This window comes from Panthera onca, chromosome E3 (genome assembly GCF_046562875.1).
Source record: "Panthera onca isolate mPanOnc1 chromosome E3, mPanOnc1 haplotype 2, whole genome shotgun sequence".
Classification (NCBI taxonomy): Eukaryota; Metazoa; Chordata; class Mammalia; order Carnivora; family Felidae; genus Panthera; species Panthera onca.
Genome location: NC_138354.1, coordinates 23,226,924 through 23,254,606, shown reverse-complemented (window position 1 = coordinate 23,254,606; position 27,683 = coordinate 23,226,924). Strand labels below are relative to the sequence as shown.

Below are 27,683 nucleotides of genomic sequence, written 5' to 3'. Positions count from 1 at the left end.
GCCTGCGCGTGCGCAGCCGGAGACGGCCGAGTAAGGGAGCGGGGCCGCCTAGAGGAGAGCCGAGCTGCGGATGAGAGCGCCGGACGCCCAGGGCGGAAGTGGAGGAGCGGCCGGAAGTAGTCCGAATCCCAGTCAGACTGACCGGCCGGCAGGCTTTGACAGGAGCCGGAGCTGCGGAAAGAAGTTGGTGGCAATGGAGTTGGGCGAGCTGCTTTATAACAAGTCGGAGTACATCGAGACGGTGCGCTTATCCAGGCATCTTTCTCCGTTTCCAAGCCTGCGTCCCTTTGAGGCTGGTGCCCCCCTCCTGCCCCTGCCCCACCCCGGGTCGCTTTGGCGTTTAGTCCGAGATTACATAGGATCACTTCGTGAATGTCTCAGCTTTGTTACTTATTCCCTGCATGGCCAGTTTAGGCTTTTTAAATTTATTCATGATTTCATCGTAGAGATAAAATGCCTTGCAGAAAGCAGGATACGTCTCATCCACCCTAATACTAATAGCAATTCCAGGCTTCGGGCCTTTCAGAGTTTTTTGTTTTTTGTTTTTTGTTTTGTTTCTTTTAAGCTAATGTGTCGTTCTTTGTTACCATGTGTTAAAAGACGGTTAGGTTCTTTGGAGTCAATACATGATGCGTGTAAATTGCTCCAGGTAGGGTAAGTGCTCAGTCGTCATTGCTATTATTATTTCTTTACTGAATTCTTGTACCTCTGATATGGGTAAAGTCATTATCCTGGATTTAGGGCTGTAAGTATAGAACTGAGACTTGAATCAGTGTCACTAATGTTAGTAGGCTCTAGACCTACCACATCCAAATTCTGGATCCATTCCTGGGGTCTCCAGTTTCCTAATCCATCCTTGCTTTGTTAATATGCCGGACTCATTCCATTGAAGACTACATCACATTTCAAGTACTTTTTCTCTCCAATACGAGAGCTTTCCAGATGGAAACTTGTAGCCCAGAACCTACTTAGTTTCTCACCCCTGTTTTCTGCTCTTTCCTTTCAGGCATCTGGAAACAAAGTTAGTCGCCAGTCTGTGTTGTGTGGAAGTCAGAACATCGTTCTCAATGGCAAGGTAAGAGACACAGCCAGCCTCAGGATGCATACTTTTGCTTTCTGTCCACTAATTATCACATTAGCAGGACAGATAATATGTTACCACATCTCCCATTTGTTGCTGTGCATTTAAAAATTATCTTTTTGGGGGGCCCCTGGGTGGCTCAGTCAGTTAAACCTCTGACTTTGGCTCAGGTCATGATCTCGCAGTTTGTGGGTTCGAGCCCTGTGTCTGGCTCTGTGCTGACAACTGGAGCCTGGAGCCTACTTCAGCTTCTGTGTCTCCCTCTCTCTCTCTGCCCTCCCCTGGTCACGCTCTGTCTCTCTCTCAAAAATAAATAAACGTTAAAAAAAAAACTTACTAAAAATTTTCCTTTTTTCATTCTCCAAATTCTATTGAATACAAAAAAAGATTCCATGAAAGAAGGCAACAGAAAACCTTTTTTCTTTATGCCAGGAACAAAATACAGTGGCACCCAGAACTGAAATTATTGCAAAGTGCTGTAGTGTGCCTTAACCACTAAATACAAATATAAATAGGCAACAAAATATTTTAGTGTAGAAGCTATAAAGTAGGGGCTGCTGGATGGCTTAGTCGGTTAAGCATCCAACTTCGGTTCAGGTTATGATCTTGCAGTTCGTGAGTTGAGTTCAAGCCCTGCATTGGGCTCTACATTGGTGGTGCAGAGCCTGCTTGGGATTCTCTCTCTCTCTCTCTCTCTCTCTCTCTCTCTCTCTGCTTCTCCCTCTCTCTCCCTCTCTTTCTCTGCCCCTTCCCCACTCTCCCTTTATCTCTCGAAGTAAATAAACTTAAAAAAAAAAGAAACTATAAAGTAGTAGTAATATAATTAACAGTTTACTAATAATAGTTCAGTATGAACTGAAACTCTTAAAATTGATTTGAGACTCGAGAAAGACGCTAAACTATGAAACGAATTTGCAAAATGGAATATGAAAGGCTGAGAATCTTGTAGTCTGAATAAATTGAAATAGCACAGAGAGGAGTATAAACATGGGAATAATATTACGACATTTCAGAACCAGAGAAAATACCAAGATATATTTGAGCTTGACAGACATTGAAGTCCACGGTTTTTTTCCTGCCAATTTTCTTTGAAATGTTACATCTCTAACTTCCAGAGGGAAAGTAGTCTCACTGTAATCAAGCAATCACACATTTTTTCAGTAGAGACTCAATTACTGTCTCCATTAACTCATCATACTATGAGATTTAATAGAAATATAGTTCAGTAATTAGGTATGATTAGTAATTATAGACACACTGTTTCTGCACAGAGTTAGAACACTCATGTGGAGGATTTTTAGAAATCCCTTAGCTAATTTCAGGACATTCTCTGTGATTTTGTATGGAAGGTTTGTTTTTTAAAGTGTGATATGTTGGGAGAGTGGGTGATGGGTATTGAGGAGGGCACCTTTTGGGATGAGCACTGGGTGTTGTATGGAAACCAATTTGACAATAAATTTCATATATTGAAAAAAAAATAAAATGTGATATGTACAACCCCTGTGCAACCATCACCACTATCTATTTCCAAAACTTTCATCACTCATACAGAAGCTCTGTATCCATTGAGGAATAATCCCCAGTTCCTTCCTCACTCCCCATCTCTAATAACCTCAATCCACTTTGTGTCTCTGTGAATTTGCCTTTTCTAGATATGTCATATAAGTAGATTCATATAATATTTGTCCTTTTTTTGTCTAGCTTATTCATTCAGCATAATGTCTTCAAGACTCATCCATGTTACAGGATGTAAATTAATACATACATATACGTATACATATATATATGTTTACATCTGTGTAAACTATCTACATATATACATATGTAGATAGTTTAGCTTTACTTGGCTTTCTGTTACTTTTTTTAAACTCAGTCATTAGAATAATCACAATAGGGAACGCATATCACACTAAGTACCTTTGTTCTCAGTTCTGTTTCTAAGATTCACTGTGGTTTGTGTATTTTCACTGCTGTGTACCATTCCATTTATCCCCTGTCCTATTAGTTATTTTGTTTCTAGTTTTTTGTTTTGTCCCTTTCAGAATTTTGGAATTTCTATTTTCCTAAGCCCTTATATCAGGTGTCATAGTTTCTGCCGGGGTAGACAGAGATCAGATGGCTAAAGAAGACTGGGTGCCAACAACAGAGTGGCAGGGCCTGGTAAAGTGGAGAATCTGGGTCCTAGTTAAGCTCAAGGTGGTTGTTGCCATGTGGGAATATAGGCCTATATTTCCAGAGCTCTGATTTTCTCAAAAGAAACTGGAAATCTGGGGAAGGAGGGGTTAATTTTAATTTATTTTATTTTGAGAGAGAGAGTGCAAACAAGCAGAGGAAAGGGGCAGAGGGGGAGAGAGAGAGAATCTTAAGCGAGCCCCAACATGGGGCTTGATCCCTCAATCCCATGACCCTAGGACCACAATCTGAGCTGAAGTCAAGAGTCAGATGCTTAACTGACAGAGCTACCCAGGCACCCCCATATAATGGAACATTTTAAAAATTATCTTTATTAGAGCCCAAATGTCTGTCAACTGATGAATGGATAAAGAAGATGTTTATATATACTTGGTAATGAGAAAGAATGAAATCTTGCCATTTGCAACAATGTGGTTGGGACTGCAGGGTATTACGCTAAGTGAAATAAGTCAGTCAGAGAAAGACAGATATATGTTTTCACTCCTATGTGGAATTTGAGAAACTTAACAAAAGATCATGGGGGAAGGGAAGGGGAAAAAGGTAGTTTCAAACAGAGAGGGAGGCAAACCATAAGAGACTCTTTTTTTTTTTTATAATGTTTATTTATTTTTGAGAGGGAGAGAGAGAGACAAGAGTGTGAGCTGGGGAAGGGCAGAGAGAGGGAGAGACAGAATCCGAAGCAGGCTCCAGACTCTGAGCTGTCAGCACAGAGCCCGATGCGGGGCTCGAACTCACGAGCTCTGAGATCATGACCTGAGCCAAAGTTGGATGCTCAACCAACTGAGCCACCCAGGCACCCCAACCATAGGAGACTCTTAAATACAGAGAACAAACTGAGGGTTGATGACGGGGAGGGGAAAATGGGTGATGGGCATTGAGGAGGACACTTGTTGTGATGAGCACTGGGTGTTATATGTAAGCAATGAATCATGGGAATCTACTCCTGAAGCCAAGAACACACCGTATACACCGTATGTTAGCTAACTTGACAATAAATTATATTTAGAAAAAAACAATAAAAAAATAAAGGAAAAATTATCTTTATTGAGGTATAATTTACATATAATAAAGTGTGCCCATTTTAAGTGTGTAGTTTGACATGTTTTGACTGACGCATACACCTATGCAGCCACTACTACAATTAAGGTGTAAAATGTTCCATCACCCTCATTTTCCTTGGACCCCTCTGTAGTCAGTCCTCCTCCTACCCTTGGCTCCAGGTAACCACTGGTGTAAAACTAATATAGATTAGCTTTTCATTTTGTAGAGTTTCTTATAATGGCAATCATGTACTCTGTCGTCAGGTTTCTTTCATTCAGCATAATGTTTTTGAGATGTATCCATGTTGTGTTCGTTAGTGGATTTATAGCTCATTACTTTTTATAGACGAACAGTATTATTATGGAACTTGCAGACATGTGCAAAAGTGGAGAGAACATATAATGAATCTCCATATGTTCATTCACCAGCTTCTGCAATTAGCAATATTCTGACATTCTGTTTCATCTTTACCTGTCCTGTAAACCCATACCTATTTTGACCAAGGTGAGGGGCTGGGTATATTTAAAGCAAATTGTATTATTTCACTCATAAATATTTCAATATGTATCACTGAGATTTAAAAACTTTAAAAATAAGTAGAGTACCCTTATTATATTTTTTAAGAAGCCAGTAATTTCCTAATATCATCTAATCCTCGGTCCATGTTCCGTCTTTCTAGTGTCTTAATATGTCTTTTAACAGTTGGTTTATTCAAATCAGGATCCAAATAAGGTCAAGTATACATTGCTTCTGGTTGATACACTTCTCAGGGCCCTTTATTTTTTATTTTTTTCTAATGTGTATTTATTTTTGAGACAGAACATGAGCGGGGGGAGGGGGGGACAGGAGAGGGGAGGCAGAGAGAGAGGGGTACAGAGGATCCAAAGCAGGCTCCAGACTCTTCACTGAAAGCAGAGAGCCCGATGTGGGGCTTGAACTCACGAACTGTGAGATCATGATCTGAGCCAAAGTCGGACACTCAACCAACTGAGCCAGCCAGATGCCCTCTCAGGGCCCTTTAAATCTGTAATAGTTCTTTTCCCCCAGCCCGTTTTTTTCTCCCCATGCTACTTATATGTTAAGGAAACTGGCTCACTGTACTGTAGAATTTTCAAGTTTTGGATTTGGCCAGTTCTGTTTGCACAAGTTGTTGAATGCAGTCTTTATGCCCCTTTTCTGCCCTTTAATTAGTAGATCTGGAGGCTTGATCAGATTCCTCTACCTTGAATTTATTTCTCTTTTTCTCGTGCACAGCTGTTGTCATAGAGGAGGCCCGTTCTTTCATTTTACCTTGATCCACTGTAGTCATCTAACGGGCCACTTTTCCTCCAGTCTTACCTGCTCTCTCCATGTAGATTCTAGGCTGTTTTCAGAGTAGTATTTTTAAACTAAAGATTCACTGTGTTAATCCTCCACTTAAAAACTTTCATTGATTCCTTATATCCTCTAGGGGTATAAGCCTAAGCTTCTGTGCTCAGCATATATAAGGCCTGGTCCCTTGCTTACTTTTTTGGCTAGAACTACAGCCATATGCACTTCTTCTTCTTTTTTTTTTTTTTTTACCCTATTTATTCATTTATTCAAAAGACATTTCAAGAATGCCTACTTTTTACTAAGCATGGGGCATTAATCCCCCCCAAACTTCTGATTACATTATCCACCCTGCAGCCCATCCAGGCAATCTTTGGGGAAGCTGGATATACCCTGCAGCGTAGCACTTCATCTGAGTCTAGAGTTGGGAAGAGGAACCAGAAACTCAGTAGGTCTACCTGTGGGAGCATGAAGTTGAAGATAGTAGTATTGGGAGGTCGGACAAAGGTAGGGGTAGCCTGGACTTTCACTGAGCAAGTAGCAGGTCAGGCTTGGGGACAGGTGGAACCAAGTGAACCTGAGGAGGTAAGTGAACTCGGGGGGTACCATATTCTCAGCAAACGTCTGTTTATTCAGTGAGTCCTATTTGTGGGATATACTGGCAACCTCTTCAACTAAATCAGTGTTACGAAGGCCATTCTTTTTACCTTACAAGTTATCCCTTTTGCCAGAACACGTTACTCAGTAGATCAAAACATAACTTCAGTAGGTGTCTTGCTACCTACTCTTTTCTGTTGTGTTTTCAGCTGTACTGGTAGTTATTTTTTAAATGTGCTTTGTTTTGTAGACCATTGTGATGAACGACTGTATTATCCGAGGGGATCTGGCAAATGTGAGAGTTGGACGTCATTGCGTTGTGAAAAGCCGGAGTGTCATAAGGCCACCTTTCAAGAAATTCAGCAAAGGGTATGCAATTTAATTACCTTGTTTGGGTCTTGGGCAAGAATCTGCTACTGGTGGAGTGTTCCGTGTGTCGAGGTGTGGTGTGAGGAGCAGGGCTGTGCTGTTGTTTGGGACATGAAAGAAGACTTCACTCTGATGAACACAACTCTGGTGGTGGTGGTCTTAGTTTAGTTGTTGGTTGGTTCCCAGAAACAGAATCCACTTAACCTAGAAAAAAAAAGCAAAGGGGGTTCTGGCAAAAGAGACAGGGGCATATTTAATGGAATCTCAGGGTAGGAGAAGGTGCCAGGCCTCACAAGGGACTAGAGCCTGTGCCTGGACAGCTAGACAGAATCACGGTGACTGGTCTGTCGCTCTCTTACTGAGATTATACTGTTTCTTATTTGTCCTTGTCTCTGTGTTTCTGCTTCCCTCTCCTCTCTTGTACATTGGCTTTGTCTTCCCCCATTTCTCACGAAGCCAACCTTGCTGCCTCAGCCCCTAACTTATATCTATTCTCCATTTAAGCTTCAGTGGATACCGACCAAGGATTTTAGGTCTTATTTCCAAAATCTTGGGAGAGGAAATCTGATTGGCTCAGCTTGAGTTGAGTGCTCCACCCCTGTCTTAACAGTTGTGACCTGGAGGGCAGGGTCAGGTCAGGCCCACTGTGGGCCCAAGAATAAAGATTGCCCAAGAAAGGACATGGACAGGGCAGGAAAACTGTCCACTATGCCTAATGTGCTGGTTTTGAGCTTTGGTTTATTTGTTTTTTGTTTTTTGTTTTTGCCTCTCCCTCTTTTCCCTCCTGGCTTCTACCTGTGGCACCGTCTGCATGTTATTGAGTAAGTCAGCAAGCATTTACTGAGTGCTTTTTTTATGTCAGTCAGTAGGATGCAAGCTGGGTACGTAAAGATGGGTGAAATTGCATTCCTGCCTCAAAGTTCTCAAAACCTAGTGGGAGAAACAATTGCATAAATAGATGGCTACTATAAAATATGATAGTGTAATGTGATAGCCACTGCATAATGTCACGCTCCTGTCATAGGGCTATGTACATGGTTAGGGAGGAACAGAGAACAGAGCAACCAACTGAGACTGTAATACCTAGGAACATGCAGAAATGATCCTGCATTCCTCAGAATGAGGTCAGACTCCAGACTTTCCATTACATACAGGAATTAGAGCAGGGAGTCTGTAAGTCATTCACATGAAAACATTTGCTCATTAGCTCAGAAGGCAATTGGGGGAAAACTAGAAAACCTCTTGGTAGCCTTTTGTGATTCCATACTGTGACAGGTACTCTGTTGGAGTTGTTGACTTTCCCTTCTGATAATGGCATTACTGGGCTGGATATGGTCCCAGGAAAGCACCGAGAATAAATAATAAACATGGGGTTTATTGGTGAATTGGAAGGATATATAAATGAGAATAGTCCACATGAGAAATACATAAGTACAAAAGTGTAACTAGCAACACATGAATAGTAAGTGAGTTTGGGGGCGCCTGGATGGCTCAGTCAGTTGGGCTTCCAACTCTTGATTTCGGCTCAGGTCATGATCTCACAATTCATGAGATCAAGCCTCATGTCAGGCTCTGTGCTGAGCATGGAACCTGCTTGGGATTCTCTCTCTCCTCTCTCTGCCCCTCCCCTGCTTGTGTGTGTTGTCTCTCTCTCTCTCAAAATAAAAAACATGAAAAAAAAGAGAGAGAGAGTGTGTGTGGATTCTCCCCACTCCCGTCCCACATATCTCAGTACCAGAACTAGATAATAGAAAATAGAACCAGATAAGAATATCAGGTTTGGAATTTTAATTAATTAATTAATTTTTAAGTTTATATATTTTGAGAGAGAGAGAAAACATGAGTGGGAGTGGGGCAGAGAGAGAGGGAGAGAATCCCAAGCAGGCTCTGCACTGCCCGACACAGGGCTCAAACTCACAAACCCTGAGATCATGACCTGAGCTGAGATCAAGAGTTGGACACTTAACTGACTGAGCCACCCAGGCGTCCCTGGAATTTTTAATTTAAAATTAAATGACAGTTCTGCTGTAGACTGTGATGAGATCAAGGAATTCATTGTCACACAAGGGGTGCAGATCAAAAATACGAATGGATTAAGGAAGATTTAAATAAATTATACATCCTCAGAGGACAGATACCGTCTCCAATAAAATATTCGTGACAAAATAGAATGCAGGACTAGAAAGAGCCAGTGAGCATCCAACTACTTTATTTTAGTTCCAGTCCAAATATTTTATATCCCAATGTATTGAAGTTACCTGTAAATGCGATCCTAGAACCCCTGTCCATGACATTTGAGGAATCCTAGAGAATGGGAATGATGTCAGTAGTCTGGAGAAAGCCTCCTGACTCCTACTCATCCTTCAAGTCTTGGCTTACGTATCACTTTCAGTTAAACTTTTACCAAACTACCAATTTAGGTAGTTACATACTCTCATTGTATACTCTCATATCTTGGTGCTTTTCGTCTGTAGCACTAATCACAGTTGTAATTAATTACTTAGATAATCATTTATTTAATCTCTCTTCTCTTGATTGCAAGCTCCTCGTGGGCAGGGTTATGTACCTTTTGCTTGCTATTATATCTCCAGTTCCCTAGTGTAGAGTCTGGCATATAGTAGGCATTCAGGAAAATCAGTGAATATACAAATGTTTGGAATGCTGAATGCTAGAAAATACATCCTCAAAACCTGATGTCAGTTCCTTGAAGCCCTGTAGAGCAGATTACTGAAAATGTGACCTATGAGCATTTTCAAGGAGGCAGGAATGAGCAAAACATTCATTCATTTGGTGCCAGCTCTTTTAGCTTGGAAGGTCTTGCTCCTTCTGCCTTGCTGTTTCTTTGCACACTGCCTGGTCTAATATTTCTGATTTTGAGCTAGTAATCACATTCATCTTCAACATTATAGAATTCCCCTAGCCTGAGAGTTCTTTCCTTACTAGGAGCAGTCTTATTAAGACGAGACGATAAAGTTGAGAATATGGTCTGTAGTTCTATAAACCTCTACCAAAGAGCACATCACCTTGACTTTTTTTTGTTTGTTCATCTTTTCCTTCTCTAGTGTTGCATTTTTTCCTTTACATATCGGGGACCATGTCTTTATTGAGGAAGATTGTGTGGTCAACGCAGCTCAGATTGGCTCTTACGTTCACATTGGCAAGAACTGTGTGATTGTGAGTATGATGTCTTGGCTGGCTAAATGTCCTCCCATCCCCTCAAGCTCACGTCCCTCACATCAGTGGGCCTCCACTTTTGTGACCGAGGAGGGTAGAAGTAGTTTCTGGCCTACTGGAATTGTTGGATTTGGAGTTTTTTAGGCATTAAAAATCACGGCTAAACTTTACCAAACCTCTTCTATATGATGTTGAACTTTCCTTTGATGATCTTATTTGACCCTCATAACCATCCAAGGGTGATAGTACTATTATTATCCTATTTGTGAGTGAGAAGCCTGAAGACCTTAGATATTAGGGGATTTGACAGGGCTATTAAGTGGTAGAGCTGGGATTCGAACCCAGGCGGCATGAATAGCCATGCCGATTCTATGGCCTATCTGTTGCCTTACCTCCAGGAATGTACAGTCTAGTGGGTCAAAGGGGATGACATTAGGCAAAGTGCAGGTAGCTCAGGGTGATGGGTGTGCAGGGTACAAGTGGCCCTTTCTCAGTGGAACCTGTAGGACCCTGGTCCATAAGAGCCTTGGCATCCACTTGTTACATCCAGCCGTGGCTTTACAGATTTGGATTTCTTAGTATTTCATAGATGAAGAGCTTGATTTCAGTTGGGATTTAGGAGAACATCCTGGGTGAGAATATTAATGACTGGAGCTGAACTGCCTTAAGGTTTAGGGAAGATGTTTCCTATATTTTAAATTTGTACCCAAATTCTAGATTCTTGGGAAAGCCAAGAACTTTTCATGTTTTTAAATGGCTGTTCCCAATAATGCAGAGGCAGCCCTCTGCTCTGGACAAGACTCAAGTATCAGAATACTTGCTGAATCTGGGGTTCCTGGGTGGCTCGGTCGGTTAAGTGTCTGACTCCTGATTTGGCTCAGGTCATGATCTCATGGTTCATGAGTTTGACTCCCACGTGAATTGAACTGAGCTGATAGCATGAGCCTACTTGGGATTCTCTCTCCTCTCTCTTTCTCTGTGTCCCTCCCCTGCTCATGATGTCTCTCTCTCTCTCTCTCAAAATAAATAAATAAACAAATTAAAAAATACATCCTGAAACCATGCAGTCACATTCCACAAGCCACAAGCAAAGATGGACCATGTAGTGGAGAGCCACATGACTGTGGAAATCTGACTTGGTTAGTCATAATTAAGGGAAGTTGTTGTTTTGCCAACCATTCTCCTCCAAAGGAGTCCCTTTGTATGTATCAGAGACAGAGAGTCTTTAGTTTGACATGATGTTGAAGGGGGAAAATAGTGAAACTCATCCTGTCCAACAAGAGTTGGTTTTCTAAGCCATGGTTAGATTTTTCTTTTTCTTTTTTTCTTTCTTTTCTTTTTTTAAGTTTATTTATTTATTTTGAGAGAGAGAGAGAGAGAGAGAGAGCGTGAATCAGGGAGGAGCAAAGAGAAAGGGAGAATCCCAAGCAGGCTCTGTGCTGTCTCGGGGCTCAAACCCACAAACCATGAAATCATGACCTGAGCCAAAGTCGGATACTTAACTGACTGAGCCACCCAGGCACCCCACAGCTGGATTTTTTCTGACATTTTCTGCAGCAAAGTGATGACATCCTCATAGTAGCCTAGGTGTTAGTCCTGTCCTTTATCCCCAGAGCAAAATATCTGAAATGTTGAGATCCAAATGCTCTTCCCAGTGCTTAGGGAATTCTAGTCTTCTTGTCCTGTATTTTGCTTTTTAGGCCACTTTTTGATACATCAGTTCATGAAATAGTCACTGTTGGGTATTGGCAGTATTTATTTGCTGAGCCTTTACAAATCCTCAAGTAATCTCAAGAGAAAAATTCTTTTAGAATTCTAGAATCTCGGAGCTACCAGGAATTCTTTGAGTCCAGCTGACCTCATGACCCACAGATCCTTCCTCTAGCACCCATTTGGTGTTCTAACTCTTGTTTGGATGTGTGAAGGTATAGATGTCAATCAGAACTGCCTGAATGCTTACAGGTAAAGACTAACAAGCAATCTTAACAGGCATCGTTATTGTACTGTGAGCTTTGCATTTATTATCTCTAATCCTCAGAGCATCCCTGCAGGTTTGGTTTTATGTCCTGTTTCACAGATGAGGAAACCAAGGCTCAGAGATGCTAAATAACTTGTATAAGGAGATAAAGGTAGCTGTAATAGTGGTAACACGTAGTTCTTGACTCCTCCTTGAAAAGTTCACCACGAAAGAATAAAGAAGTAGTTTCAGCTTTTAACCTCTTCATCTGTTGCCAATCCACTCATGCCTAAGAAGTACTGGCGTTTTTACTTTTGCTGCTATTTAATTGATCAGTTTTCCCAGAATGCTCTGAAAGCTGATTAAGCATCATTTGTCTGAGTCAGCAGAATGGCTAGCTAGTGGACTCGGCAGGTGCCTACTACAGCAGGTGTGGTGGCTGGTGATACACAGAGCAAAGTTTTATTCACATTGCTCTTTTCCTAGGACCCTTTGTCTGCAGATTCCCTATATGTGAGTGTAGCATGTCTGATGCAGCATATTCTGTTTCATTTCACTCAGTGCCCCATGTGCTTAGTCTGTATTATTAGGAGCTTAGGTGCCGTAGGATGTCTTTGAGTTCATTTGGAAATCACCAGGGGAGCTGGCTGGCTGCTGTATTTTTGAAATTGCCATTAGGGGTGCCTGGGTGGCTCATTTGGTTAAGCATCCAGCTTTCGATTTCAGCTCAGATCATGATCTCACGGTTCGTGAGATTGAGCCCTGCGTCAGGCTCTATGCTGACAGCACGAAGCCTGCTTGGGATTCTCTCTCTCCCTCCCTCTCTTTGCCCCTCCCCTGCTTGTGCATGCATGTATATACTCTCTCTTTCTCAAAAATAAATAAATTTAAAAAAAAAAGAAATTGCCAATAGGAGGCAATTATGGGAGAGAACTTTCTAAGAGTGAACGAAGAGCTACAGCTGCAACTTGTTTCTGAGCTACAGATATTGTCAGGTATTGCCAAGGCTATTGTCCACTAGCCAGAGACAGCTTAGCAGTCACTTAAAAAATTCAGACTTAGAGGTGTAAGCTTTTTAAAAAACTCATGTGACAATCTACCTGGAAATTCCTAGAAATACCTATGATTTGGGTACTTATTTATTTATTTTTAATGTTTTGTGTATATTTGAGAGAGAGCACACAGTGGGGAAGGGACAGAGAGAGAGGGGAATAGAAGCTCTGAAGCAGGCTCTGTGCTGACAGCAGTAAGCCCGATGCAGGGCTTAAAAGCACAAACTCTGAGATCATAACCTGAGCTGATAGCAGATGCTCAACCAACTGAGCCACCTCGGTGTCCAATTTGAGTGTTTAGTAATGGGGAAATTTTTTATATAGCTTTCATATCCTTTGGTAAAATCTGAGATCTGGATACATTAGCATTGTCCTGATAGTTAAGAATTCCACATTGTCAGCCAAATGTGCTTTATCAGACCAACTGACCAAAACACAAGTGAACTCATAGGGCCTGGTAATGTAAATGCAGTCAATAAAGACCAAAATTTTCATTTAGTTTGCAGGTAGTCTGAGGCACAATGCTAATCTGTATATAGAAGCCTCTCCTTTGCCTTAACCCATGAAACGGATGAATCTACCAGACCTTATTTCTTGCCCTCAAAACTCTGTGGGTTATGGCAGAATTGAAAAGTGAAGGCAGTGGATAAAGTCAAGCATAAGGCTTGGCTGAAACCTTCAAAATGAACATATTGGCTGATATGAACCAAGAGTACAGAAGTAGATCCTAATTCTGTGCACAAAATGGCTTCAGGGGTTCAACTGATGTCATGAGAATTAGTCTCCTTCTCTTTCCCGCTTTCCTCTAGGAGACTTTCAGGCAGGTTTTTCCCTTATGGAAACAACACAGCTGGTCCAGGCATCTGTCCTATTCTCGGAAACTCCATTGGAAAGAGCTTCTTTTCCCAGTAGTCCCAGCAAAAGCCCTGATGTTCAGATTCATCAGACTGATCTGGCTCATTCCCTAAACCAGTTGCCATGGCCAGGCTTGGAGTTTGGGGTTAGGATAGGGGACTGTGATGGGCAGGGGGTGGTAACCAAGGGTCAATATAGGTTCTGTTACCAGAAGAAAGGGGAACAAATGTTGGACAAGCAAAATGATAGATGTCCACTAAATGACAAAAAAAGAAAAAGGAAAGGAAATTGTACAATTCTTGGAAGACTGAATTTCAGTCTATAATGCTTAAGATAACCTGAACTGTCCCTAGCATACCCCCTCCCTGAGTTCACACACACACACACACACGTGTGCACACACACACACACTCACACTCGCACACACTAACACCCCTACCTCCTCCTGCTTGTCAAATGCCACCCAAAGTAGAGAACTGTGGCCAAACCTCTTGCCATTGTCCCTGTCTGTGGTATGATATCAGGAATGGAGAAAATACAAAATAGCTTTCTACACAGCAGATCGGACAACTTGTACTCCATTTCCTGATCTGTTTCTTAGTGACAAGATTTTCATTTCAGGGGCGCCGGTGTGTATTGAAAGATTGCTGCAAAATTCTTGACAACACAGTTTTACCCCCAGAAACTGTGGTGCCGCCATTCACTGTCTTCTCCGGCTGCCCAGGTAAGCTTGGGTGTTGATATTCAAAGCTCAAGTTCTTTTTCCGTCAGAAAAATAATGGGTGCAACTTCTGTCTCTGACAATATGTTGATCTAGCTCATTTAAAAGATGCTCCTGCGACAGATTCCCTTGAAATGCTATCTAAAACGTAACCAGTATCTTTTTAAATGTGTAATTGGGTTCACCAGGAAATTTCAAGCAAAGAGGAAAGTACACCCATACCATAAGCATGTTTAGGTTTATGCATCTTCATAATAGAGTGGTTTAGGGTTTGATACTGCTGTGGGGACCAGAGATAAAGCCTTACATTCACACATGGTGGAGAGATCTTCCTGAAGGGTGAGCTCTCAATAAAAAGTTGATATAGAATAAACCTGCTACTAGACAGGAAAAAGGCACAAAGACGCAAGTCTCTCTTGGCCTGGGCTCTGGGTGGAAAAAGAAAAGTCTGTCTACAGAATTCTAACTATGGCTTCATGTTGGCTGGGGGTTTGTACTTCCCACACTGCCAAGGAATGTCCAACCTGAAAAGTTGACATAAAACAGTCTAAGGCCAATGATAGCACTAGGACACCTGAGAAGAGCAAATATATCCCATCTCGACCTTGGCTGACAGAATGCCCTCAGGTAAAGCCCTCATGAGCTCAAAGTTCCAAGTGGCCAAACATGTGAGCAAACAAAAGTCCTACACTCTCATCCTAGAAAACTTGGAAAACACTGGAAAACAGAAGGAAGAAGAAAACCTCATGTCCCCTGCCCCTAGTCCAAGACAGTCTCTTTTCTGTGTTGTTTTGTATGGTTGAACTCATGCAGCATGTACAGAGGCACCCCAGAGATTCACAGATGGATGATGCTATGTAGAGAGAGATTTGACAGTATATGAGATCTACCACTGAGTGGTTTAGTTGTTTTTCCAATTAAAAAACTCATTACTCAGACCATCGACTGTGAGTTTCAAAGATGTACAGAATCATCCACTCAGATTCTTTGGGGAAGAAGTTGACCATTCTGCTCTTTGGTGCACTTTTGCCTTTGCAGAGTAGGAAGGAGAGCCCTGCTGAGTCATTCTCCCTTATGGGGTTCCCATTGTGGAAAAGCTTAATCATTCTTAGCAAGTGCGGATCAGAACAGCCCTTACAGTTGTTTTAGGTTGATTGTCAAACAGGTATCTGCTCTGAGGTGAGAAGCATATTGCCCGAGAAATATCCTTTTTTTTTTTTTTTTTTTTAATGTTTATTTATTGTTCAGAGAGAGAGCAGGGGAGGGGCAGAGAGAGAGGGAGACAGAATCCAAAGCAGGCTATGCTGTCAGTGCAAAGCCCGATGTGGGGCTCAAACCCACAAACCGTGATATCATGACCTGAGCAGAAGTCAGATGCTCAACTGACTGAGCCACCCAGGAGCCCCGCCAGAGAAATATCTTGATCTCTTTTAACTTTTTCAAGGTCCTTAGCACCACCTATGGTCTTTGGACACCAATGGAAGAGGCAGGGAGGCACCACTTCGTATTTGAAATCCAAATAAGCACTGTGTTTTAGAGGTTCTGATGGAGGATTCAAGCTGCCTGAGACCTTAGAGATCATTGCGTAGATGGGGGAAATAGAAAGGTGTGGGTGTCCACAGGGTCAGAGCTGGTTTGTGGGAAAGCCTTGACTAGCACTTGAGACCCCTTATTTAGAATCCTGTACTTTCTGCACTGTGACAAGATGCTTCCCGTGTTCATTTGCAGTAGTTTCACAAACATGCTAACTATCTTGATACTGCTGTTGGAAATCTCCATCTTGAATAAAGAGGCGTAGGGCTGCAGGAAGACTGGCACATTTTTGGAGGGCTCCACTGCATGAAACTGACTAGTGGAACAAAGTGAAAGACAAACCATCTGGAAAGAATGTTGGCCAAAATTGCCTACAGGAGTCAGACAGAAGTGACTGAAGTAATAGCCTGTCGTAGCTATCTAAGAATACAAACCTAACATTGTGAGATCTTCTGATGTTTCATGAGGAGCTAAAAATCTGAATTTTTATGTGATATCCCTGGACTTTTAAATGTTGGCTAACTTTTTAAAAAGATTAAATACTATGCAGACCAAACATAGGCTTGCAAATCTAACATGGCTGTTCATTTGTAAACAGTTCCTGTGAGAATTTTGTATTTTTAAGACCTTTTTTCCATTGTACCTGTTACTTTCTCTTTCTATATATGCAAGTGCATGTATTTGTTCTTGTATGTGTGATGTGTATGTATGCATATTCATATGCATATATACATATACTTGTGTACATAATACAGATGTATGAGACTGTTTACACCTGTGTAAACAGACTCACACTCTCTATTCTGTTTGGAAACTTGCCTTCTTAACAGTGTATCTTGGGCATCTTTTCTTGTCAGTATGTGGAGAGTCCCCTCATTCCTTTTAATGGTTACATGTTTTTCGTTGCATAAATGTACCACAGTGTAACTCATCAGTAATGGTGTAATGGATCATCAGATGTTGCCTTTGGTTTTTCAGTATTAGAAACTTTGCTGCGTTAATATTCTTGTACACGTATTGTTCAGTTGGGCAAGGTTATCTGTAGGATAAATTCTTAGAAGTTGGATTGTCAGGTCACAGGGTATGAACTTTTAAAAGTTTTGCTAGATTTTCCAAAATTGCTCTTCAAAACAGTTGTATGAACGTACACTTCCACCCATAGTATGTGGGAGTGACTTTTCCTGGAAATCCTTAAATACAATTTTTTGTCTTTCTATAGGATATTTCTGTTCTACTCCCATCCACGACTTGTATGTAGCAGGTTTGGGGACTGCATGTTTCACTGTATGAACAGCAGAGCAGCTTCTTACCTCAAAGTGTGTTCACCTTGGCTTTGCCCAGTAGGTGTCACACCAGAATCCAGGGGATGGACAAATCCATCCTGAAACAACCTCCAGTGGAGTCAGAGATGCCTTAATAACCTTTTTTACCTGGAATTTATTTATCCATTCAGGGAATTGTATTCTTTGTCTCCCCCCCCCCCCCCCCGACACACACACAAATACTATCTCAGAGATGTGGTCAGTAGAACTACTCTGCTAGCATTGAAGATGGAGGACTTGGATTTAGATGCTCATGAGTAAAGAAAAGGGGCCTATAGGGGTTTAAACGAAATCAGAGCTGCTGTCCTCCCCCGGCTCCAGTTGGTTGATCAGGTCTTTCTTTCCCCAGGACTGTTTTCAGGGGAACTCCCAGAATGTACCCAGGAGCTGATGATTGACGTCACCAAGAGCTACTACCAGAAGTTTTTGCCCTTGACACAGGTCTAACGTCTCTGCCTTGTGTCTTGAATTTGGTTGAGCTCTAAGATGAACTTGGGGACAAAGTGAGCCAGCCAGCATCTACAAAGAGCTCTAGTGTCTTTGATATCTTCCACCCTCTTTTTTTGTTTGTCTGGTTTTGTTTAATTCTTTAGAATTTCTCAATCCTTCCAGGTTCTAAGCTCTTAAGACTTTAATAACAGAACGCCTGGAGGCGTTGTGTCCAAATGCTGTACTTAAACCTTATCTATTAACAGTCACTCCATACCATTATCTGTGGAACACAGAATCATCTGTTCCCAACACTCCCACCCCTTGGTCCCGTGGATGACTGGATCCTGCTGAAATAGGCCCGCTGAGCGCAGCACTGTCCCAGCGTGGAGGTCATGGAGCTGGTGTGCTGCTCTCAGCCTTTAGCTGCTCACATGGATCGCTCTCGGCTTTCCTGAGCTAACACATTTGGCCAGTTGCCCCAGTTGCTCATGGGGGGAAAAAGAGTGACTTTTCAGAGCCCAGATTCCTGTTTGCTACTGAAACTTCAAGGGAGGGGTGGTTAGCATTTCTCTCCTTCCCAAAATGACCTTAACTGTCCTTTTAACCCAGGGTGATGAATAAAAGACTTTCTAGCATTCTGATCTAGGGCCTTTGGCTTTCACTAGAGGGGAGGCCCTCAGCACCCAGGTTTTATTTTTGCAAAGACCCAGGTTTGAGTCTCCCACGTGGATGGGCTAGTCTGGCAGTCACTCCTTGCTAACAGTATTTAGAGGCAGCAACATATGCCTTATTTCCTTGAAGACGTAGCATTTGTGACAATTGTTCTCTAACCTAGAACCATTCACCCACTCTATATTTGCCATAAACGTCACAGTTAAGACCAAATTATTTGTACCTGGACCCGATCATGTATATATATAGGGGCCTCTTAAATCATTCTGTGGGCACAGAGTCCCAAGGAGTAAATGAATTTACCAGTGCTGTTCTTACCATCTCTTGGGTAATAACACAATCCTGCTTGGTTCTGCTCTGACCTTTGGTCTAAAAGGATTTAGAAGGGAAGGCCTGAGAAGCTTGGCTTTGCTCAATGCTCTGATTCTGCTTTGAACAGGGTAGGATAGTTCAGCCTTGAAGATTAAGGATCTAGCAGGAGCTGTCCTAACTTAATATCTGGTTGTGGGGTTAAAGTGTCTATATGTGATGATCTCTACTACGTCAATATAAAACTATTTTCTGGTTTGTCTTTTTTTTTTTTGTTTGTGCATTAAAAGATTGACTTCAAAGATTATTTGAAGGTGATCCTTCTCTATCTCCAGTGATGGCTACCTCAGTTCCTTGGGCACTTTACTGCACTCCTGGTGCCCTGCTACAGACTTGACATTCACTGGTTTGCTTACGGTTCACACCAACCCAGTAAGGTGGATGTTGTTCCCATTTTACAGATGAGAAAAAAACTCAAAGATCTTAGGTAACCGGTCCAGTTCATACAATGAAGAAGTGACTGACCCAGGAGTCACCCCCCCATGCCTATCTGACAACATAGCCATGTTACTCAGCTGTGCCCTGGTAAGATGAGACTAGGCTTGCCCTTGGAGCACATCTGCTGTGCGTCCTACTTGATGTCAGTAGTCTGTGATGGTTGCAGTTTTTTACTTTGTTTTGATTGATTGATGTCATTTCCTGGCATCTCCCCCAACTCACTTCTCCTTGTGATCTGCCACCATAAAGGCAGATCTTGGAATTGGCAGAGCTTTGTTGCTGTCTAAACTACCCTCTTGTTAGCTAGTGAAATCCTGCAGGGCATGTCTAACATATTACCATCCAGCCTGTGTTTGAATACCTCCAGAAGGAAGCGTACCACTTTATGCAACTGTCCATTTTCTTTATCAATTTATTTCTTCCAGCTTCATTGAAATGTAATTGACATATAATTTTTTGACTGCCCATCTTGTGGGTGAACAGTGAAAATTAAGAGAAAGTGGGATCTTTTAAAAGCTTCTTCAACACGATTTTAAAAGCCTTGAGTAACTCATGTACGAGATTCCAAAAACCCAATCCAGTTAGTGGAAAAGGGACATGCAGTGAAGTAGAACTTCCCAGTCTAGAACCCCGATTGCACATTCTACTGCCCAGGGGCAACTACTCTGAACAGGTTTTGGTGTGTCCTACCAGAGACTGTCTGCATGCAGCAGCAGATACGTATGTATACCACAGCCTGTGTATTTATACAACTGTGAGCACGTAGTAGGTGTGCAGCTTTGCACCTTGCTGCTTCTACGGAATGATACACCTTAGAGGCGGTTCCATCTTTGGCACATACGGGTGATAAAAATGGCAGTCACTAATATTTACATAGTGTTCCCCCATGTACCAGGCACTCTTCTGACTTCTGCACATTTATTAACTTCTTTAGTCCTCACCACCACCAGGGGTAGGTACCATTACTCTTCCCCAAGGAACAGAGGTTAAGTAAAATGCTCAAATTTGTACATCTGATGGGATGGTGAGTCAAGGCAGTCTGCATGTAGAGCCCATACTTTTCATCACTATGCTGGAATTCCTCTCTGTTGTAAAACCTTTCATTGCCCAAAATTGTATCATCCAGCCAGCCCTCACTGTTCAGAAAGCTGAGAAAGTATTTTGCTTTTTCAGGCAGGCAAGGGAAAGGGGGTTGGGAGTGGGTATGGGATGAACCATCCAGCAGTGGCTGCCCCAGGCAGGAAGCCCAGTGTCCCCCTGAGAAGACTGTCTCCTTGCAACTTGCCTTGCTGTCTTGTAGCTGCAGTGGTCGTTTAAGAGCTAAATGGGAGCAGGTTTCATGGGAACTGTGTCTTGCTTGCAGTCAGTAAATAGTGTCTTAAAATTCTGTACCATATAGTTGGCACTCTATAGAGGAATCTGCAAGCTAGATTAGATAAAAATCCACATAGAATGCTTTGTTGCAAGTGACAGAAATCCAGCCCGAGCCAGTTTAAGTAAGAAAGGGGTTTTATTGGCTTACACAACAGATCATGGAAAAGGTTAGCTTCGGAAGCAATGTAATGTGAATCTTGGGCAAGTTACTTAATCTCTCTGCCCTGTACCCTAAGCTGTACAATGGGGATGACAATGGCACCCCCGTAGAATTGGTTCTGATTAAATGAGGTACTATATGTAAACATTAAAGATCGTTCCTAGCACTCTGCAAGTAATAACATTATCATTGCAGGGATAATTATATCCAGAGACTGAAACCCAATACGGCTCTTTGTTTTCTATTTCTTTTTCACCTGTACGTTAGTAAAGGTACAGACTGGGCTGCTGTAACAAAGAGACCACCGAACTACAGTGGCTGTCTCTCACCTAGCAGTGTGGGGATAGTCAGGTTGTTCAGCGCAGATAGGTGTGGGCTCCAGGAAACCACCAAATACCCAAGTTCCTACTATCTTGTCACGTGACCACATTTAGCTACAAGGGAGGAGGCAAATTTAGTCACTGGCTGCATAGCTAAAACTCTGAGGAAGGAGAGTCTAACAGTAAAAGGGAGAGGGGGAGATTGGACACAGGGAAACAGTAAGCAAGCTCTCCCAGGTCTGCGTTGGCTTCCTTTTCTCCTACTGTAAGCGGGTTCTCTCATGCATTGGAGCCCATGGCAGCTGACTGCTCCAGATTCTACCCTCTCAGCTTACTAGCCCTCAGAGAGAGGCTTCTTCCCCCCAGTTCTAATTTGGAAAATCCTTACAGAAAGGTCCTCAGTGGTTTCTGGCAAGTCCCATACCCTCTTGGATTAATCACTGCCCTAGGGTGTGCAGCCCTATGATAAACCTGATGTAGGTCATGAGCTTTCCTCCATCCCCCCCATGGCTGAGGAACAGCAGAGCCCATCACCAAAACAAGATGCTGGGCAGACAAATAATAGCTACTACAAATAGTAAACGAGTCTATAATTACTCGTTACTGATACTGTTGGAAAGGATGTTGGTGGTCATATGTGTCCTAGGAAAGGCCAGCTGGACTCTGTCTCCATGGTGGCTCTCACCCCAGGGACAATCTGTCACTAGATAATTACCTTTAAAACCCCAGAGAAGAAAGTCTCCTTGTCTTCACAATACTCTCTGAACAGCAGACAGATGGGAGAGACCTCGGCTGGGACTCTTTCCAGTTGTCTTAGGGGACAGGGGAAATTAATTGGCTCATGTAGCTGATAAGGCCAGGGCCAGGTTAGGCTTCAAGCCATATTCCAAGACTCACAACAGCATCATCAGGGATCTGTCTCTTCGGTTCTTGACTCTGCTTTCCTTTGAGCTGGCTTCATTCTCAGGCTTCACAAGTGACCGTGTAGCTCCAGTTATTGGTAGAAAGAGCTCCCTTTCCCCGACAGAACCCCTAGACCTGGCTATCATTGGTCCAAACCTGGGATGTATTCAGCCTCAAGTAATCACTGTGGCCAGGAAGGTGGAATGCACTGATTGCCTAGACCAGGGACACATCCTCACATGGTCCAAGAGTTGGTGTTGGGTGGCTGTGGTGGGGGGTGATGTTGCCAGAAGAGGGGATGGATGGATGCTGGGCAGGAAAAATCACCTGCTGTCCAGTTCAGGCCTCTTCCTTTTCTCCACTTGTCTTCACTGCCCTCTGTTTATCTGCCTACTCTTACTGCCTGTCCAATCTCAAATTACCCTTGGTCTTGGGGGTGGGATGCCTCTGGTTGTACCTGGGCCTGGCACAGGAAGGATGTTGCTTAGCCAAAGTGAAGTGTTGATAAAGAGCCATTTAGGGTCACCTGGGTGGCTCAGTTGGTTAAGCGTCCAACTCTTGATCTCAGCTCAGGTCTTTTTTTTTTTTTTTTTTTTTTTAATGTTTATTTTTGAGAGAGAGAGACAGACAGAGCATGAACAGGAGAAGGGCAGAGAGAGAGGGAGACACAGAATCAGAAGCAGGCTCCAGCCTCTGAGCTGTCAGCACAGAGCCGATGTGGGACTTGAATTCATGAACTGCAAGATCATGATCTGAGCCAAAGTCGATGTTTAACCGACTGAGCCACCCAGGCACCCCTCTGTTTTCTTTTTATGTTTATTTATTTATTTTGAGGGGGAGAGAGCATGAGCAGGGGAGGGGTAGAGGAAGAAGGAGAGAGAGAATCCCAAGCAGGCTCTGCGCTGCCAGCACAGAGCCTGACCCACCATGACTTGATCCCATGAACCACGAGATCACAACCCGAGCTGAAATCTGGAGTCAGACGCTCGGGGCGCCTGGGTGGCTCAGTCGGTTAAGTGTCTGACTTCAGCTCAGGTCATGATCTCAAGGTTCGTGGATTCGAACCCCATGTCGGGCTCTGTGCTGACAGCTCAGAGCCTGGAGCCTACTTTGGATTCTGTTTCCACATCTCTCTCTGCCCATCGCTCATTCATACTCTTTCTCTCTCTCTCTCAAAAATAAATAAACATTAAAAAAAAAAAAGTGTCAGATGCTCAACCAACTGAGCCACCTGGGCACCCTTCAGCTCAGGTCTTGATCTCAGGGTTGGGAGTTCAGGCTTCCATGTCCAGCATGGAGCCAACTTAAAAAAATAAGTAATAATAATAAAGAGCCATTTAGAGGATGCTCCTCTGCCTGGAACTTCTTCCTTGTGGACCCCATAGCACCTTGTTAGAGGAGCCCTTGTCAAGGTCTAGGTAGAATTCTAGTTATGTACTTGTGTTCTTGTCTGAGCCCACACTAGCTGTGAGCTCCTGAGGAGTCAGATGTGAGCCTGTGGGTATCCAGCCCATACTTAATGGGGTGAGCCCCTCCTCCCCTCAGTCCCTACCTAGCCTAGATAAGTGTTATGTTGCAAGATCCCAGGTACAGGGGACAAGGTTGAATGACTGACTCGTGTGCCTTCTGTTGACTGATTCTGGTGCATGTGGTTGCACAGGGTTACTGTGGTTGTTTGGGATGTGCAGTGGCTTCAGAATTAGTCACTTCTGCATGGGCCATTTCACTCAGAGCCTGAGGCCACGCTTCCTTTCTTAGTCACTGACCCATGTGGGTAATGGCAGACTTGAAGTGAATCAGACAAACATTACTTCTATTTAATACATCCTTGGAAGTTTCTCAGCTGTAAAGAAGGGATCTTGGTGGCTAGGTAGGTCTTTCTTGGTGTATTGATGTGGCCAGTGAGAGCCCACAAGAGTCTAGAACATGGAGCCCCAGACACATTCTGACTTGCCCTCAGCCATTCTCTAGGACAAATTGACATTAATGGACCTGGATGGTTGCCTTGGGTGATCAGAGCTAGCTGGCTGATCCCCAGGGGGTAGCTTCAATGGAGTTGCAAGGCCCCTGTAATGACATTGGCAGTGTTGAAACATTGTGTTAAGGCTTGATTATTTCAAAAAAGTTGTCAACAAAGTGTCCTGCCAGCTTGGACCAGTTTCTCCAAGTCCATGATCACTGAAACACTTCTAGAGCCCCCACTAATGTGCTTTTCTAGAATATGCACTTGCTACCTTTAGGGCTCGGAAGGCGGGGCCCTGAGCACATGCTATATCACTCATTTGCTCATTTACCAAATACCTTTTGAGCCACTGCTGAGTGCCCGGCGGTGCCCTAGCCCCTGGAGATACAGTAGACAATAAGATGGAGCCAGATCCTGTCTGTAGGGATGTTATAGCTTAGTAGGGGAGAGAAAGCCAAAGAAACAGAGTTCCCCAATGGAGGCCTGGGGGCCCCTTTTCAGGTCACAGTGGTGAAGAGTGGGCACTGGAGGCAGGAAGATCAAACCCCAGCCCTGCTGCATACTAGCCTTGTGACTTTGGGCAAGTTATCTCCCCTTGTGGAACCTCGGACTTCTCATCAATAAAATGGGGAAGATGCCTAGGAGTTGTTATGAGGATTTAAATGCACTCAGACGTGTAAAGCAGGAGCCCTGGCTCAGGGTAAGTGCTTAGTGACTGGTAGTTTGTAACAGCTATTATTAGTAAGTGAAAAATCTTGAGTAAAATCCTTCATAGTGTAAGGTACAACATTCTTACGTATTTTTAAATTTAGAAAGAACATCAGCTCATTTATAATCAATCCACCACAAAGAAGAGATGGGAAACAGAAATCACCCTTCCTTGCTTTGCACTTACCAGATTCCAGGCACTTATTAGAAAACATTTAATCTTCCTGTCAAAAAAGTAGGGATTTTTAGAACTCATTATACAGAGGAGGAAACTGATCTTCAGAAGGGTTAAGTCAACTTTCCTAGTGTCACAAAGCTAATTAATGACTGAGCTAGAATCCATGTTTTATGCAGTCCCCCAGTATCCTGAGCCTCCAAGGTACTTGATGCTGAGGACCATCCTTGCTGCCCAGTCAGTTAATTCTTTGTTTTCCTGAAGTTTTGGCTGGTGAGTTGGGCACACCTACTTTTCATTAGGCACTCTGACCCAGACCCTGGAGCAAGAAGAGTTAGCGCAGGACGACCTGCTTCCCCGAGGAGAGGAGATGGCTTGTTCTGTATCTTTAAGTCTGCTGGGCATCACATATATGGTCGATGCATAAGAAAATCGTCCAAGAGAAGAGACACAAGAATGGAGTCCACACCCTCTCTGGCTTTCACACCTTGGGTCTAGACATTCGGCCATGGTCTTTCTGGGCCCTACCAACATCCCTCTTTTCAGCTGTATTCATCTCAACCTTCGGTGTCTGCTGAGTGCACTTTCTGACTTCGCATGGGAACAGCGAGAGCCTGCGAAAGCAGTAGGGCCAGAGGGGGAGAATAAGGAAATCTGAGACTCAGAAACTCTAAGGCCTCTTGGAGACTCTGAGCTCCCTGGGAGTAGGTGCAGGTTCTTTTTGTTTCAATAATAATAGCAACAACTGGCATGACTATGTCCCCGGTGTGTTTCAAGTGCTGTCCTCATAGACGCTCTTTACAAGAACCTTTGGAGATGGGCACATCACAGATAGAATCCTAGAAGATGGGCACTTTAAGTATCCCCATTTTATAGACATGGAAATAGAGGCACAGAGAGGTTAAGTAACTTGCCCAATGTCACACAGCTTGTAAGGAGGAGGGTTTGAACCCAGAGTTCTTCAGTTTAACCAATATATCGTATTGCTTGTTGGTAAGGAGGGAGGGAGGGAGGGAGTGAACAAGTGAGTCTGGGATTTGCGGCTCGCCAGACGGACAAGGCCCCCAGAGGCAGGATGAGGCGTACTCCAGAGTCAGAAGAGTTGGGTTGCAATTCCCTGGCTACAGGACCTCGGGCAGTAACCTCATCCGGAAGTGCCCATGTCCTCATCTTCAAAATGGGAATAAGGTCTTTTTGAGGATGCAGTGAGATCATCTCCGTAAAGCTGTTAGCCCCATGCCTGGTATATGCAGAGTGCTCAGTGAGGGCTCACTGTTAGTATCACTGACGCTCTGCAGATAGATTGTATTAATGTGGCATCACTGCAGCTGTATCAATGGAAACTCCGTGTTGACAAGAGCTAGAAGGGAATATGAAAAAGAAAACAGTTGCTAAACATCAAAGGGAATTACTGTTTTTTCAATGCGTTGTCATTTCTTTTTTCTTTTTTTGTATGTTTATTCATTTTTGAGAGACAGAGACAGAGTATGGGGGGGGGGGAGGGGCAGAGAGACAGGGAGACACAGAATCCAAAGCAGGCTCCAGTCTCCGAGCTGTCAGCACAGAGCCCGATGCGGGGCTTGAATTCATGAGTTGTGAGATGACCTGAGCCGAAGTCGGATGCTTAACTGACCGAGCCACCCAGGTGCCCAATGCTTTGTCTTTTAAGTGTGTGTCCATTTCTAAACGGAATAAATAGAATATACATGCAGTGGGTACTCAGTGGCCTTCAAATGTATTATTGGTTGATTCCATTGCTTAAAAAGTCTTATCTTGTGGGGGTTGTTTCTGCCTCTGCAGAAAAGAGTTAGCACTTCAGGCCTGTAATTAACAGTTCTCTTGATGCTGAATTTACTGCTAGGGGTTTGAGTAAATTTGCAATGAGGAAAAAAGGGAAGTTTTTAAAAATGATTTTGTATTTTGTAGCTCTTGTATCTGGAAATATAAAACTGGTTTAAAATGTCACATACTTCACAGTTTCATAAATGCTAGAGGGATCATCCCAATCAAAGAAAGATGCAAAAAAAAAAAAAAAAATTAAGAAGGTGTTGGTGAGATACAGCTTCTGGCGGGTGTGTTGGAGTTTAAATTCTTTGAGTGTTGGAACCAGAACAAGTTTTCATGTAACTGTTGATTTTTGCTATGATTTGTGTCTGTTGGAACCTCTGGAAGGGGAGACAACATGAAAAGAGAAGCAATTTCTGGATGGAAACGCACATTTGGAATTTGAAAAAGCAGTTGCATTGCCAGTGAGCCCTAGGTGAAATGTCCAACGCCTAGAGGCTGATGCCAGGCCAGCATGATGTACATGGTTTTGAGTGGGTCAGACTGACAACATGAAAAGGAAGCCTTGCTTGTCACTTGGACTTGGACCATGGCTGTCTGGTACTGCAGTATGACTTTCTGCAAGAAGCCAAAGAAAAGCAGCTGGCTCTCTTGGAATCCCAGATTCACTAATTGTAGAAGTCTGCATGTGACTAAGCTCAAAACTGGCCTCTGTGAGCTGTTTCAGCCCCAGCAGGAGCTGTGCTGACCTGGAAGCAGACATAGGCTCCATGAATAGGACTCAGACCCTGGGACCGTTGAAGGTTTAGGACCCCTTCTGTAGAGCTCTCTTATGTATTATGAAAACCTAAATCGTGGATGCTGGCCGGACTGTCGGGCCACATACACATGCCCACAGGAGAAGGCTTATTCTCTGATGGGACCATCTACAATCAAGCTGCTGGTCAGCTCTTTGTCGCTAATGCAGAGGCTACCTGCATCCTGATTTGTGATTCCTGCCAATGTTGGGGGAGGGCACATCACAGGGACTGTGACCCCTCCACCTGCTGTTGAAGATCGGACTCTGGGCCTTCTCGGCAGGGATGTCTCACTGGTGTTGACTTGTGTTCGGCTTTCTAGACTAGTTGCAGCTTAACCATAGTGGGCTGATAGCCTGATTCTATTTCCTTACTGCACCA

At 43.3% G+C, this 27,683-nt stretch overlaps 1 protein-coding gene across 2 annotated transcripts; it reads left to right on the top strand.

Annotated features, from left to right (window-relative positions):
- Window positions 1-86: 86 nt before the first annotated feature.
- On the top strand, window positions 87-27,243 carry DCTN5 (dynactin subunit 5). 2 transcript variants are annotated; one of them, XM_060648795.3, is made up of 6 exons: window positions 87-241; window positions 1,007-1,075; window positions 6,474-6,592; window positions 9,655-9,766; window positions 14,252-14,354; window positions 26,893-27,243. In XM_060648795.3, exons 1-6 carry the CDS (start codon window positions 194-196, stop codon window positions 26,904-26,906), a joined length of 465 nt encoding a protein of 154 aa, XP_060504778.2. In that variant the 5' UTR covers window positions 87-193; the 3' UTR covers window positions 26,907-27,243. The 2 variants fall into 2 exon arrangements, with proteins under 2 accessions (XP_060504778.2, XP_060504777.1); XM_060648794.3 differs by lacking the exon at window positions 26,893-27,243 and adding an exon at window positions 17,556-18,926 and having other exon boundaries at window positions 90-241.
- Window positions 27,244-27,683: the final 440 nt, after the last annotated feature.